We start from the raw sequence: 15,633 nt of genomic DNA, 5'->3' as shown, positions 1-15,633 counted from the left end.
AGTGCCAGGCGCCCATATGGGCCCCTTTGTGCAACTCAAATACTCGGACGTGGCGACCTGTGGCTCATCTGGCTTGCCCACCATCAAGCATGGCTGCTGCGGGGCCAGCGCTCAGAGAGTTAAAGCCCCCCGGAGCAGAACCCTGCAGATAGATCTAAAGGAGCCGAGTTTCCTGGGAACCCCAGGGGTGCAGCCAGAATCCGTCCTAAAGATTCCAGTCCAGGACTTACCTGCTTGTGTCACCCCACCGCCTGGGTGAGCTGGTGCCCATGTGAGGCGGGCGGGGAGTGCTCTGTGCCCAGGCCCATGAGGGAGTGGCTGTTTGGGGTCGCCCCTCCCAGAGCTGTGCCAGGCCATGGGGCGAGCGGCTGAAAAGCCAGGTGAACCATTTAACAAACCGTTGGCATTTCCCACTTTGCATGGTTGGAACTGGGCCCATTTGTTGTTTCCCACCATTTCGTAATTGAATTGTTCACCAAAAGCTTTTAATTTTCACGTTCCCCAGACCCCGGTTTTCAGTAGGAAAACGAAACGGTGGGGTGGCAGCTTCGGGAAAGAGGGCAGGGCAGGGCAGTACCACACGCTGTGGGCAATTCCAATAAACGTCAGCAACTTTAGGGGCCAATTTTTTGAAAGAACAGCCCCCCTTTTCCCCCAGGAAAACCCCTTTTTGTGTGAACATCTCTGAGCAGCTGCAAATGGGGCATTCGGCAAACAGGGAGCTGCCCCATGGACTCTCTGCCGAGACCCCTGGCCCAGCCGCACGGCCCCTGGGCCCTCCCGGTGGACATGGACACTAGCACAGAGCTGGAGAGAGCCTGAAGATCTCAGCAGCCAGGTCGGGTCAGATGGGATCAGGCTCACAGGTGGGGATTTGATGTTTCACCCTCAGCACGACTCTCCTTTTGCTTCAGGGGCAGGGAAAGAGGGCAGAGTCCTTAATCCAGCCAGAACTGATGGGCATAGAGTGTGTGGGTTGAGGGAGGAGGGAAAGGTACTTGTCACCTCGCTCAGGCACAGGTAGGGGACCCAAGACAAAGACAGCTCAAGAAACTTAAAGCATACCAGGACATGGTTCTTCAGCATCAACTATGCCCTCTGCATAAGATATATTCCCTCCATGGAGACCCAAACACATCACAGGCACAGGTGAGTTCAGCCAAGTAAGCTCTGTGAAATAAGAAGGGACCATCACGCTGATTCTACAGATGGGGAAACTGAGGCATGGGGCAACGTAACTTGCCCAAGCCCAAGGTCCCACAGCAAGTCAATGCAAGAGCTGGGAAGAGACCCCCCAGGAGTCCTTATTCTCATTCCTTTGCTCTGGCCACTAGACCCACTCCCCTCCCAGAGCCGGGGTTTTACAGCCTGAGCAGGGTCAGATTGGCTAGTCAGTGTGATGGGGAAGTCATGGCTTTATAGCACTGACGGCCTGCTCCCTCCTCCCATTAGCTAGGGGTGAGCCCAGGCTCCTCCCAAGAAGCAGCTGCTCCCCCAGAGAAAGCAGGCGGCTGTCAAGAGGTGGGGTTGCAGCACCACCTGCTGGATGCCTCTGCCGCTGCAACAGCTGCATGACTGGCATAGCGTGGAAATAGGGACAGGAAAGAGCTGGGGAAACATGAGCTCGGTCTATGCTCAGTGCAGGAGCATCTCTGCAGGGACAGACTAGGAGGCTGCTATCTGAAACTGAGAGAGGCCAAGGGGGCTAGGATCAGCAGGCCCAGTGGGGTACGGATGAGGTCATCCTTGTAGCCGACCTGCCTGGCCCCCCATGGCTCTGTGCCTGAATTGGCCAGGAATGCGCTCACCCCATGTCACGGAGTCCCCGAGGGATGCTCTGGAACTGCTCCCTACGAAGCCAGGCAGGACTCTGGGGAAGTCTCCTCTCTGGGAGCAGCCTGTCTGCAGGACACACAGCTCACCCAGTTTCCACCTTCCTGGGTCTGACCTCGGAGCATTCAGCATCCTCTACCCCTCCGTGCGCTTCCCCCAGTGAGTCCGCTCAGGCGGGGTCCTGGGGAAGCCAGAGGGTCCTGCCCCCCAACTCCGCAGTCAGACGTGACTCTCAGCGAGCCAGTAAAACAGAGGTTTATTAGACGACAGGGACATGGTCTAACACAGAGCTTGCAGGTGCAGAGAACTGGACTCCTCAGCTGGGTCCATTTTGGGGAGCAGTGAGCCAGAAAACCACATCTGTACTTCACTCCATGTCCCAGCCAGCCCCAAACTGAAACTCCCTCCAGCCCCACCCCCCCGGGCTTTGTCCCTTTCCCAGGCCAGGAGGTCACCTCATTCCTTTGTTCTCCAACCCTTTAGCTCTCACCTTGCAGGGGGGAAGGGCCCAGGCCATCAGTTGCCAGGAAACAGGGTGTCGGCCATTCTCTGTGTCCAGACTCCTGCACACACCTGCCCTCTAGGGCTCTGCAATGATCATACACCCTTACTCCACCCCTTAGATACTTAAGAACTGCCTAGGGGAAACTGAGGCACCCCCACACTATTCAGAGGAAACATTAAGAACAGTCCCACTTCGTCACATCTCTCCCCCCTTCGAGACCGAACTGAGCGGGGTCACTTCAGCCGGTGACCTGGGGAAGTTCGAAGCCACCAATGTTTCCATGGATGCCCCAGCATCTCTCCCGTTCCTTGGTGGGAGTTGCACCAGGCCCTTCCAGTTTCACACCCTCCCTTAGGTCGGGGTGGTCGATAGCACTCGCATGCCGCATGTGGGAAGGTTTATGCGGCCCATGCCCTTTTGCCACCCCAAAACCCCCGGGGGTCAAACTGGGATTGGGTCTTCTCCAAGCGCTCCAGTCTGGAGGGCTGCAATTTGGGCTCTCTTGGTTAAGAGCCCTCATCTTGACCTGGGCCACATACTGTTCACTTACAGAACTAGCATGGAGACATCCCTTTCTCAACAACCTTGTCTCCCCAACAAGCTGGCCAAACACAGCCACTTGGTTATAGCACTGTTTAACTTTCTTAACAGCTTTCACTCCATCTGAGACCTTCTCAAAGCTGGATCTTTCAACAGGAAAGTCAGTGGCTTCATTCACAACAGAAAATTTCTGGCTGTTAGGAACTGAAACTTTCTTGATTAAATCACTTTCACACCCTTCAGTTGCAAAGTAAACTGCTTGCAAAGACTCCAGGAGGATTCCTTTCCCTAGGGCTTCTCTATGCAACAATTCACCCTTCACAGAAATTCTGCCCTTACCCTCTTCACCCAGGGCTTGCTCTAGAGGAACACTTTCCTGAGCAACAACAGACTCTTTCTGGGTCTCACTTACATCCAGAATTACCTCTGGCCCATCAGGCAGATTCCTACACAATCCCCTTTCAAGCAAACTCACAAACTTCCTAGATGAAAGGTTAGAAGCTTTCTCCTTCCCTTTGCCACACACAAGTTCAGGAATCTTTTCCTTCTTGCTACAGGTTTCCACACCCTCAGTAGGTAACACAATCAAATCACCTTTCTGCTCTCCTTGTGCCCTGGCTAGGATCTCACCCTGATTAGACAGAGTTGCTGCACCCTTTCCCAACCACACACTAGCAACAGGCAAAATACAAGCACCAGAATTGTCTGGGCTCTGGGATTTTGCATAGACACTAACTGGATGCAACTTAGTTACAGGGCCATTCTCCCGAGCAGACACAAACTTAGGACCCTTCCCTTCCTGGGCTTTAGCTGAATCCAGAACCAACTCTGAGACAACTGCACGACCCTCAACCGTCACAGGCTGAGAGGCCCCTTCTGTCTGCTCCACAGACAAAGAAGAGCCGGACACACTTTCTCCTTTCCCAGACACCCAGCTTGGGATCTCATTCCCCTTGTGCCAGCACACAAGACTGGTCACAGACAACTGCTTGAAGACCAGGGTAGCTCCCTCCATAGGCAAGTCAATACCCCTGACAGACACGGGCACGTTTCCTTCACTGTCCCAATTCTCCACCCAGCTAACAGGTAAGGTCCAGAGAATCTCATCTTCCACTCTCCTCGCCTTCCCACCCTGCTGACTAGACACAGCCATCAGCTCACAAGGCTGCCTAGGCTCAAACTTTCTTTACCAAGCACCTTGCCACTCCCCACAGATCCCCTGCCCTGCCTGTGTCTCCCCCGACTCAGCTGGGGTCTCAGCTCCCACTGTGCTCAGCGCTGCCCTTGCTGTCCCAGTGGGGGTAGGCAGCGAGCTCGCTGCTTTCCTCACTGCATCAGAGCCAGCGTGAGCCCCCACTCCGGTGTGCAAGGGGGCGGGGAGCATCTCTCTGTCCCACCCAGCCCCAGGGGTCTGGTTAGAGCCAGGCAGGTAGCCTAAGCCTAGCAGCTCCTCCCCAGTGCCAGCCAGGTCATCTGCCTTTTCACTGACCATTTCCCTCTCCACCGATTGGTTCCCTGGATTCAAATTCAAACCCTTGGACATTACAGGAGCAGGGCCTGGATCCTGTCCCAAAGAGACACAGTCACTCCCCAATAGGGTCTCACAATTGGTATCCTGGAGAACCCCAACGACCAGCCAGCCCGACCCCTCCTGTGTCTGCACAGGGATCTGGGCCATAGGCAGGGTGAGGGGCTTCATCCCTGGGGCAGCCCCTCACCACCCGGGGCCTGACAACAGTCTTCTCTGTCCCAGGATCTTGTCACCCCAGGAATGTCTCCCCATTGACCATCACCTTCTATGACGAAGTGGGACTGTTTTTTAATGTTTCCTCTGAATAGTGTGGGGGTGCCTCAGTTTAACTCCATCAGCCAAACGGGTGGACAGGCTCCCACTCCTGACCCCAACCTATATGTCTGTGTGGAGTTTCCTGGGGTCAGGCCCCTCGGACCTCCAGTGGGAGCGGAAGGTGTCACGGAGTCCCCGGGTGATGCTCTGGAACTGCTCCCTACGAAGCCAGGCAGGACTCTGGGGAAGTCTCCTCTCTGGGAGCAGCCTGTCTGCAGGACACAAAGCTCACACAACTTCCACCTTCCTGGGTCTGACCTCGGAGTATTCAGCATCCTCTGCCCCTCCATCCGCTTCCCACAGCGAGCCCGCCCAGGCAGAGTCCTGGGGAAGCCAGAGGGTCCTGCCCCCGCAACTCCACAGTCAGACGTGACTCTCAGCCAGCCAGTAAAACAGACGTTTATTAGATGACAGAAACATGGTCTAAAACAGAGCTTGTAGGTGGAGAGAACAGGACCCCTCAGCTGGGTCCATTTTGGGGGGCAGTGAGCCAGACAACCACGTCTGCACTTCACTCCATGTCCCCAGCCAGCCCCAAACTGACTGACTCTCCAGCCCCTCCTCCTCTGGGCTTTGTCCCTTTCCCAGGCCAGGAGGTCACCTGATTCCTTTGTTCTCCAACCCTTTAGCTCTCACCTTGCAGGGGGGAAGGGCCAGGCCATCAGTTGCCAGGAAACAGGGTGTCGGCCATTCTCTGTGTCCAGACCCCTGCACACACCTGCCCTCTAGGGCTCTGCAATGATCATACACCCTTACCCCACCACCTAGATACTTAAGAACTGCATAGGGGAAACTGAGGCACCCCCACACTATTCAGAGGAAACATTAAGAACAGTCCCGCTTCGTCACACCCCACATCAGCGACTGGGCCTCGAGTTGCAGAAGGGACTCGGCACCCATCTGTGGAGAACTCCACTGTCTTCCCCCACTGAGAACAACAGGGAGAACAGCAGGAGGGAGCCTGCTGCAGGGGGGGTGGGGGTTAGTTTCAGTTTGGTGCTGGGTGGAGGAACACAGGGAATCCCAGGGCTGGGGTCTAAGCTCGCTGCTCCCCCAGAAGGACTTGACTGAGGGGTCCTGGTTGTACCCACAAGCTCTGTTTGAGACTGTGTTCTTGTTGTCCAATAAACCTTCTGTTTTACTGGCTGCCTAAGAGTCTCCATGAAGGCAAGGTGGGATAAAGGATGGGGGTTCCCCAGGGAGGGGAGACCCAGCTCTGTGGGGGTACTGCCGGGGGAGCACCCTGGCGTGAAAGGGGCACCAGGGTCCAGGAGGGACTCGGGGCCCAGCGACAAGCAGGACACTGGCCTGCAGAGGGCACTCTGGAGGCTGGAAATGCTAATTCCCTGGACGACCAGCAGGAGGTGCTGCAGGGGTGAGACCTGTCCCATTACATTGCCCCATATCCCGTCCCCTAGCCTCACTCACTGCTCCCCAGGGCCCTATCCCTGCCCCATACCCCACCCCCTAGCCTCATCCACTGCTCCACCCATACTGTCCTCCCTTATCCTCCCAGACCACTCCCCCAGTGCCCACCCACTGTTCCCCCATCCCCACCCCATAGCCCCAACTTCCGCCCACTGCTCCCCAGTGCCCTATCCTGGGCCCATACCCCACCCCCTAGCCTCATCCACTGCTCCACCCATACTGTCCTCCCTTATCCTCCCCCACCGTGCCCCCAGTCCCCACCCACTGTCCCCCCCATCCCCACCCCATAGCCCCAACTTCCGCCTACTTCTCCCCAGTGCCCTATCCCTGCCCCATACCCCACCCCCTAGCCTCATCCACTGCTCCACCCATACTGTCCTCCCTTATCCTCCCCCACGGCACCCCCAGTCCCCACCCACTGCCCCCCTTATCCCCACCCCATAGCCCCAACTTCCGCCCAGTGCCCTATCCCTATCCCTGCCCCATGCCCCACCCCCTAGCCTCATCCACTGCTCCACCCATACTGTCCTCCCTTATCCTCCCCCACGGCACCCCCAGTCCCCACCCACTGTCCCCCCTATCCTCACCCCATAGCCCCAACTTCCGCCTACTTCTCCCCAGTGCCCTATCCCTGCCCCATACCCCACCCCCTAACCTCATCCACTGCTCCACCCATACTGTCCTCCCTTATCCTCCCCCACCGTGCCCCCAGTCCCCACCCACTGTCCCCCCATAGCCCCAACTTCCGCCTACTTCTCCCCAGTGCCCTATCCCTGCCCCATACCCCACCCCCTAGCCTCATCCACTGCTCCACCCATACTGTCCTCCCTTATCCTCCCCCACCGCGCCCCAACCCTCCCCCTCTTCGTAGCCATTTCTACGCTCCGCCCGGCTCTGCCCCACGTGCGAGGGGCCGGGGCTCCAGCCCCGCGGTCCCGCCCCTCCCCGGGCCGCCCAGCAGCGATGGCGATGGCGGCGGCGGCGGGGCGGGTGCGGGACGTGGCCTCCGCCTGCAGCGCCGAGAGCTTCGAGCTGCGGCACCTGCACCTGGCGCTGCGCGTGGCCTTCGGGCCGCCGGGCCCCGGGCGGCTGGAGGGCTCGGCCCGGCTGGAGCTGCGCTGCCTCCGCGACGGCGCGGCCGAGCTGAGCCTGGACTCGCACCCCAGCCTGGCCGTGCGCGGCGTGGGGCTGGCGGCGCCGGGCGGGGAGCCGCGGCCGCTGCGCGCCGAGAGCCGCCCCTTCGCCCGCTACGGCTCGGCGCTGCATGTCTTCCTGCCCGAGCCGCTGCGCGCCGGGGTGTGCCTGGCGCTGGACATCGCCTACCGCACGGGCGAGGGGCCGGGGGTGAGCGGGCTGCGGGGGGCTGCCCCCGGGCTGCGCCCCCCCGCGAGTCCCCGGGCTGCCCCCTCGCCGGGCCCCGGGGTCGCTGCCCCCACCCCCCCCGAGTCCCCGGGCTGCCCCCTCGCCGGGCCCCGGGGTCGCTGCCCCCCCCCCCCCCCGAGTCCCCGGGCTGCCCCCTCGCCGGGCCCCGGGGTCGCTGCCCCCCCCCCCCCGAGTCCCCGGGCTGCCCCCTCGCCGGGCCCGGGGTCGCTGCCCCCCCCCCCCGAGTCCCCGGGCTGCCCCCTCGCCGGGCCCGGGGTCGCTGCCCCCCCCCCCCCCGAGTCCCCGGGCTGCCCCCTCGCCGGGCCCGGGGTCGCTGCCCCCCCCCCCCCCGAGTCCCCGGGCTGCCCCCTCGCCGGGCCCCGGGGTCGCTGCCCCCCCCCCCCCCGAGTCCCCGGGCTGCCCCCTCGCCGGGCCCCGGGGTCGCTGCCCCCCCCCCCCCCCCCGAGTCCCCGGGCTGCCCCCTCGCCGGGCCCCGGGGTCGCTGCCCCCCCCCCCCCGAGTCCCCGGGCTGCCCCCTCGCCGGGCCCCGGGGTCGCTGCCCCCCCCCCCCGAGTCCCCGGGCTGCCCCCTCGCCGGGCCCCGGGGTCGCTGCCCCCCCCCCCCGAGTCCCCGGGCTGCCCCCTCGCCGGGCCCCGGGGTCGCTGCCCCCACCCCCCCCCCCCCCGAGTCCCCGGGCTGCCCCCTCGCCGGGCCCCGGGGTCGCTGCCCCCACCCCCCCCCCCCCGAGTCCCCGGGCTGCCCCCTCGCCGGGCCCCGGGGTCGCTGCCCCCACCCCCCCCCCCCGAGTCCCCGGGCTGCCCCCTCGCCGGGCCCCGGGGTCGCTGCCCCCCCCCCCCCCCGAGTCCCCGGGCTGCCCCCTCGCCGGGCCCCGGGGTCGCTGCCCCCACCCCCACCCCCCCCCCCCGAGTCCCCGGGCTGCCCCCTCGCCGGGCCCCGGGGTCGCTGCCCCCACCCCCACCCCCCCCCGAGTCCCCGGGCTGCCCCCTCGCCGGGCCCCGGGGTCGCTGCCCCCCCCCCCCCCCGAGTCCCCGGGCTGCCCCCTCGCCGGGCCCCGGGGTCGCTGCCCCCCCCCCCCCCCCCGAGTCCCCGGGCTGCCCCCTCGCCGGGCCCCGGGGTCGCTGCCCCCCCCCCCCCCCCGAGTCCCCGGGCTGCCCCCTCGCCGGGCCCCGGGGTCGCTGCCCCCCCCCCCCCCCCGAGTCCCCGGGCTGCCCCCTCGCCGGGCCCCGGGGTCGCTGCCCCCCCCCCCCCGAGTCCCCGGGCTGCCCCCTCGCCGGGCCCCGGGGTCGCTGCCCCCCCCCCCCCGAGTCCCCGGGCTGCCCCCTCGCCGGGCCCCGGGGTCGCTGCCCCCCACCCCCCCCCCCCCCGAGTCCCCGGGCTGCCCCCTCGCCGGGCCCCGGGGTCGCTGCCCCCACCCCCACCCCCCCCCCCCGAGTCCCCGGGCTGCCCCCTCGCCGGGCCCCGGGGTCGCTGCCCCCACCCCCCCCCCCCCCCCCGAGTCCCCGGGCTGCCCCCTCGCCGGGCCCCGGGGTCGCTGCCCCCCCCCCCCCCCCCGAGTCCCCGGGCTGCCCCCTCGCCGGGCCCCGGGGTCGCTGCCCCCACCCCCACCCCCCCGAGTCCCCGGGCTGCCCCCTCGCCGGGCCCCGGGGTCGCTGCCCCCACCCCCACCCCCCCGAGTCCCCGGGCTGCCCCCTCGCCGGGCCCCGGGGTCGCTGCCCCCACCCCCACCCCCCCGAGTCCCCGGGCTGCCCCCTGCCTCCTTTCTGCCCCCTGCCCCGGGGTCCCTTGCTGACCTGCACCGTGAGGCTCCTGATCCCCCAGTCTTCCTGCTGCCTCTGCACCGTGGTCCCTTGCTGCCTCTCTGGGTCTTTTTGCTACCTTAGTTCCCTTGCTTCCCGTGCGCCCTATCCTCTAATCCACTTGCTGCCCTGCACCCTGACTCTGGGCACCTCCATCCTAATTCCTCAGCATCACCTGCTGCCTCCCCATCTCCCTCTCTGCCCTGCCTTTCCTCCCTGGGGCAAGATCTCCAATCAGTGAGTCTCCCCAGTCCCTAATGTGCTATCCCCCCTTTTTGTTTGAAACATTCTTGCTGCGTTTGAGGCTACTGGTTACCCACCCCCATCAGCTCCTGGTTTGCGGCTTGCAAGTGGCAGGCGCTTCCCAGGGGATAATTCCTGCACTGCCAGCAGCCGGCCCGCGGCAGAGCAGAGAGGATGTAGATACCAAGGGCTGAATTCAAACCTCCCTGCACCGAGCGTCCCTGTTTACAGCAGTGCAAAGTGGGTGCAAAACACGTCCCAGGCAGGGTGGCAGTGTTTGGCACGCAGTTTGCACTGGCGTGTGAGGCAGTGACCAGTCTAGGTTGAAAGAGGAGTAGAGGAGGGATCTGGAGCAAGTCTACAGTGTAATTTAGCCCGGCTCCTAAATCAGCCAGGGGAATATGGGTCATTGGAGGATAGAGATCTGGAAAGCAGGGAGCAGCAGTGAGAAAAGGGCGTGATGGTGGCCTGAAGGAAGCCATATTTATAGGTGTGACTTGCAAACACATGGCTGAAAGGTCAGGGTGACTGCGAGATGATGTCAAGTGGCGGGTAGGTGGGAGATAAGGAGTTGTGTGTAAGGGGGGAGGTGCGCCCTTTCTCCAATGTAGCCTCCTTGGACATATTTAGCTGCAGTGTGGTGAGTTTGCAGGAGCATGGCCAGGCAGGAAGTTGGAAGTTCGGTATTATCCGAGGTTGAAGCTGGAGATCAGAGAAAGCAAAGCAGGGGAGGAGGAAATTACCCTTTCCCATCTCCTTGTGCTCTTCTCAGGTCCCCAGCTTGGGCTCCAGTGACGCTAACCCTGATTACAGCTAATCACCTACTTTTGGTAAATCTAGGCAGCGGCAGGTTCTCAAAGAATGGAGTGTGGATGAGTTCCAGCCCATGAACTTGATCCCCTGCTAGGAAGCACTAATTGATAGTAACCCTCAGCAAAAACTTAAATTTTGGTTTCTCTTGAGCTTCTGATTCCTCCTGGGACCAGGCCCAAACTGGTCCCAGCTGAAGGGTCCTGTTTCTTTCTGTGCATTGGCGGTCTGGGATCACTGACACGCTTTCTGGTTCCAGCCTTGTCTAACGAGTTTCATTTCTCTGTGGCAATCTCATACCCGCTTTTCCAAACCCCACCCCATCCTGGGGCAGGAAGAGAGGGGGGGTGTTCTCTGCCTCCAAAAGGCTGAGTCTGCTCAGAGAAAAGTGGTGCTATGATTTGCCTGTTAGAAAATAGGAAAAGGGCCAGAATATTGCATTTGCCATGAGTTAAAGTGAAAGTGTCTCTGTCCCTGCAAAGAACAGTATTCGGGTTATTTTGCTGGCTTATTTATCCCAGACCCGCCCAGCACCCTGGCTCCTTTCAGCAGTTAAATGAAGGCCTTCAAGCTCTTCATGAGAGAAGAGCTAATACAAATGGATGAGCTGTAGCAATTCTGAATTATAAATGCTGAGCATAAAAACTTCACGGCTAGGAACGGGCAGCCCAGCTGGAACAAGAGAGGAGCAGATCCAGACCTGTGCTTATGCTTGGAGGACCAGCAGTCACTGTTGATTTATTTGCTTTTTTGTGTCTCTTTGCCACTTCCTGGCCAAAACTAGGAAGTCAATGCTACGGCAGTGCGTGTGAGCCCAAGGCTAACTGCCTGTTTCCAGCTTGGTCAAAAGCAAGAGGGTTTGCAAATGTTGCACGTCTGCCGTAGTGGCCAGAGTTCATAGAATCATAGAATATCAGGGTTGGAAGGGACCTCAGGAAGTCATCTAGTCCAACCCCCTGCTCAAAGCAGGACCAATCCCCAATTAGAGTTCAGAGAAGCAACTGGTTTCTTAGGACTCTTAGCCAAATTTTTTAGATTTTTCCCTTCAGTCGTCTAATTTCTGCCCATCTGGATTCAACGGGGGATTTCAGACTCATTGAAGCAGGCTCTTGATCACACCAGCCTAAATTTGGAGGAACCTCACTGACTTCAGTAGAGTTATTCTAGGTTTACACAAGAGTAAATGAAATCAGAAATCGGCCCAGAATAACACCCCTTACTAAGCTTAGTTCTTGTTTTCTTTTTTAAAGCTTTTCGTGCACCTGAGTGGTACTTAGGCTTTGTCTGCGCTAGACAGGGTTTGCTGGTATAGCAAGCTGGCTACCTGCCCTAGGGGAGATGTACCTTAAGCCTATTCCCCAAACAAAATAAGTATACAGGAAAAAGGATTCTTTTGCTAATGTAACTTGTGCCTACCTTAGGGCTTTTGCCGGTAGAGCTGTCATTTGGGAGGGGATGATATTTTTGCCCACTCCTGCCGGTAAAACTTTCTAGTGTAGATCAGGCCTAGCTCCTCCCTGGGAAAATCACTGATGTGCCGAAGTCCTTTTGCTGGTATAGCTGCTTTCATTTGGGGAACTGAGAGAAGCTAAACCAACAAAAGAACTATGAGGTGTCTCCCAACTAGGGGAGTTTGCCAGTGTGGCTGTACATGAGTTTAGCAGCACAAACATACTTTCTAGTGGCGACAAGGCCTGGGTGTGGGCTGTACATCCGGGGGAGAGCTTGGTCAATTTACAGCTGCCTTTAAACTACTTCGTGGGGTTTGGCGACACAGGGAAATAGAGTCTGATTGTATGGCTGTAGTGATGCTGGTAGAATTCCTTGCACAAACACTCTGTTCCAGCGTAGTTACTTCACTTTGTGGTTATCAAACCAGCCGATCTACAAACTGCTCCTGGAATAGGCCAAGGGGGCGGATCTGGGTTTGCCACGTCCAGTTGTGTGCGCATTTCTCCACCTGAATGCAGCACATTGCTTTTGCGTCAGTGATGCTGATTAAGATTTGTTAGGATCCCAGGGCAGCTCATAGACTTAGTCAAGCCTTGAAGTTTTGCGTGAGTCTGACTTGAATCTGACTGTCTTGTTTGATTTTTTTACTGACTTTCCCTCTCCTTGTTCTGCTTGCTGCTCCAGGTGTCCTGGCTAGACTCTTTCCAAACAGCCCAGAAGGAGAGGCCGTTCCCTTATACCTCTGGCTTTCCTGTGCTCAACAGGTCCTTTTCCCCCGGCTTTCACACTCCAGCAATAAAAAGCACCTATTCTCTAAAAATCCAGGAGAAGTCTCCCATCCCTCACAGGAAGCTGTCTCTTGTCTCTCATCAGGTTTGTTGGCTCACTCCAGAGCAGACGGCAGGGAAACAGAAGCCTTATATGTACACTCAAGGCCAGGCTGTCCTCAACAGAAGTTTTTTCCCTGGCTTTGACACCCCTTCAGTTAAAAGTACATATTCAGCCACTATAAAGGTAAGCAGAAAAGGCATAAGAGTGCAAATTGGATCATTTGTTCAAACTTCTGTTTAGGGTAGAAAATTCATTTGTCAAGAGGGCATCCATTTCTAGGCCTTGGAAGGAGAAATCTTCGTACGCGGTCTCTCCGGACCACTAACCTTATTAAAACAGAACATTGGGAAGTGCTGTGAACATTTGTCACCCATGTCTGAGATTCAGGACAGCCGGAAGGCCCTGATCCTCATGCAGAGTTCATTAGTCAGAGTCCTCCATATGGACTCTCTCATGTCCTGCTGCTCCTGCTCCTTGTTTGCCAAGCGTAACACAGTTACTTTCAGATCCCTCCTTAAAAGTGACCTGCAAAGGGCACTTGAATAAAACTATTGTACTTTGAGTCTCTCTCTCTCTTTTTAAATGATGAATAAGGAAGGCCTGAAAGGGCTCTTTTTTGGTCTTTTCTGGGGGCGGAGGCAGTGTTTTGACTCTTAAGTTTAGAAATAACCAGCATGTCAAGTCTGGTCTCCCTTGGTTTTGCTAGAGCACCTCTGGCAGGGAGTGGGTTTGGAGTCAGCATATTGCAAGCTCTTACATCTTAAAGAGGTGAGGGTGCTGAATGTTTTAGACAGAGGTACTCGATCCACAATATTTATTGGCAAGTGCAATTAAAGTAGTGTTAACAAATCTCTTGTTGGCCCTTCGAGATAGGACAAGCGCCTTCCAAATACTTAAAAAATAGAAACAGCAAGCTGGCTTCCTCCCAGCACATAGAGAAGTAGCTTGATTGGTTTATTTGGGACTTTGAGCTTTGCTCTTGTGTGTTATTGAGGGAAAGTGAATTCAGAGTGCTGAAGCCTATGCGTTGTTCGTGGGGCACAGCTGTTATGGGTGGTCATGATTGATGTGAGAGATGGTTCCCTCTGGTACCCAGGGCTGATCTTGCAGAAGTATTGGAATACCAGGGCAGTGTCCTGTGTCCAGGGAGGAGCCAGACTGGAGTGTGTTTGAGGGGCAGGGATGGTATGATATTTACCAGAGGTGGCTTTTACCCAGTAAAATGTTTTTTACTAACCTGGGAAGAACTAGTTATTTTAAAAGCTGTTTCATAAATGCACACCATCATACTTGGAACCAGAATTTGAATATACAAATTAAAACTATCAGGCAGTAGGTTCGGAGATTAATTCAGGGTTGTACATGTAATTATAATACTGAATGTTGGAATGGCTCTGTATATTTTGGTTTGGTATTTTCTCAGTGAAGTTATGCATGTCATGACTCATATTTCAGTTTTCACTGTTATGCAGACAATAGTCAAAAACATTCAATTACATAAGAACAACAATAATGCAGAGTTGGCTTGAAACATTAAGCAATCAGAAGCATGCAGAATTGCTGATGACCAGTCCTGGTCCATTTGGCCACGCAGCAGTCTGCCGCAGAAGACCAACTTCAGTGCAGTGGGTCGACCGAGCCTATTCCTCCGTTCTGAATGGATGTATCCAAAGCTGGAAAAAATTTGTTCTGTGCTTGTTTAACTTGCTGGACACGGATGCAATTGCCCCACCAGTTCTACGAATTCAAATGGGATATCGGCATTCTTTAGATTTTTTTTTTTTTTTTTCCCACTGTGTTAGAGGAAACTTGTTCCTTGATAGCGTCTGAAAACATTGATTTTTGGATAAGGAGTTTTTACTTAAATATAAGTAAATATGGCAGAAATTTGGGATTTTTGGTGTGCAACCACTGCCTTGCAATTTTTTTTGTTCAGCTGACAATTTCTTTGGATGAAGGAGGTTGGCCAATGTGTACATGAGTAAGTGCCTCCTGAAATCTTTGTGCACCACACAAAGCAGAAAAACAAATATTCATTTTTCTGTAGATCCACCATATTTCACATGCAGCATCAATTGTTAATGTGTCCCTTTGGAGTGTGACAAGTGCCCCAGCAGCTGGATTCAACTGACCGATCAAGTTCTTTGCTTCTCAGTGAATCTCTTGATGATTAATTATATTGATGACTCAGTCTTCGGGTTCTGCATCAAGATCACTTGCAATCCTGAGATGTGACTGATTTTTAAGATGTTTCTATCTTTGTTGGTTGACTGTTCCATTGTACGTCCGCAGGGATTTGGGGTTTTACAGATCCTTGGCATTCTTTTAACCAGGCTGATGGTGATTACGAAAGTACTTTGCCTAAATCCACTTCAACAAGACCGTAAACCACATGCTCTGACACATGTTGCAGATTTACAAATGTCCTAACATCCAAACGTAACCAAGGTGTCATCTTTTTCCAGATCACGTCTCATACTTTTACATCTTTTTCTCATTGTCAGGCAGCTCTTAACACCACCACCGTACAGTTCACTTGTAAATGCCTTGGCTTCTCTGGCCAGCGTAGCACAGTGCTTTCCAGTTTTCTCATTGTTTCCAGTGTGAACTGCTGATACATAGCCAGTTTTCCCTATCTGCATCCAGTTAGCTGTCACTGGATCACTGTGCACGTTACTCCATCCAGCGTGTATTAATGTAACTGCTTCTCCATGTAATTCGTTATGTGCTTTCACCTTCAAGTCAGCATCAGTAACTGTGTCTAACAGGTCACCTGCTGCCTGCTTTTGACTGGGTGCTTTGTAGCCTGGCCTTCCCTAGTTCGCTGGAAAAGTTGGATGCTTAGTAACAGAAAGGGGAATACAACAGCCATAAAAACTTGTGCAATCTTCAAGGCTATTTTTTGTTTCAGTTTTGGAGTTGTTTTTGTAACAAACGCACATCCCTTCGCGGCTAAAACCTGATAC

At 57.0% G+C, this 15,633-nt stretch overlaps 1 protein-coding gene across 2 annotated transcripts in view; it reads left to right on the top strand.

Annotated features, from left to right (window-relative positions):
• The first annotated feature begins 7,096 nt into the window (after nt 1-7,096).
• Nucleotides 7,097-15,633, top strand: part of LOC140901520 (aminopeptidase B-like) — a 41,531-nt gene continuing 32,994 nt past the window's right edge. For both annotated transcript variants that reach the window (XM_073320473.1, XM_073320475.1), the window contains exons 1-2: nt 7,097-7,496; nt 12,710-12,850. In XM_073320473.1, coding sequence (XP_073176574.1) covers nt 7,116-7,496; nt 12,710-12,850 — 522 coding nt within the window. In that variant the 5' untranslated portion in view covers nt 7,097-7,115. The remainder of the gene's footprint in view (nt 7,497-12,709; nt 12,851-15,633) is intronic.

Source organism: Lepidochelys kempii, chromosome 21, assembly GCF_965140265.1.
Source record: "Lepidochelys kempii isolate rLepKem1 chromosome 21, rLepKem1.hap2, whole genome shotgun sequence".
Classification (NCBI taxonomy): Eukaryota; Metazoa; Chordata; order Testudines; family Cheloniidae; genus Lepidochelys; species Lepidochelys kempii.
This window is presented reverse-complemented; position numbering and strand designations above follow the sequence as displayed.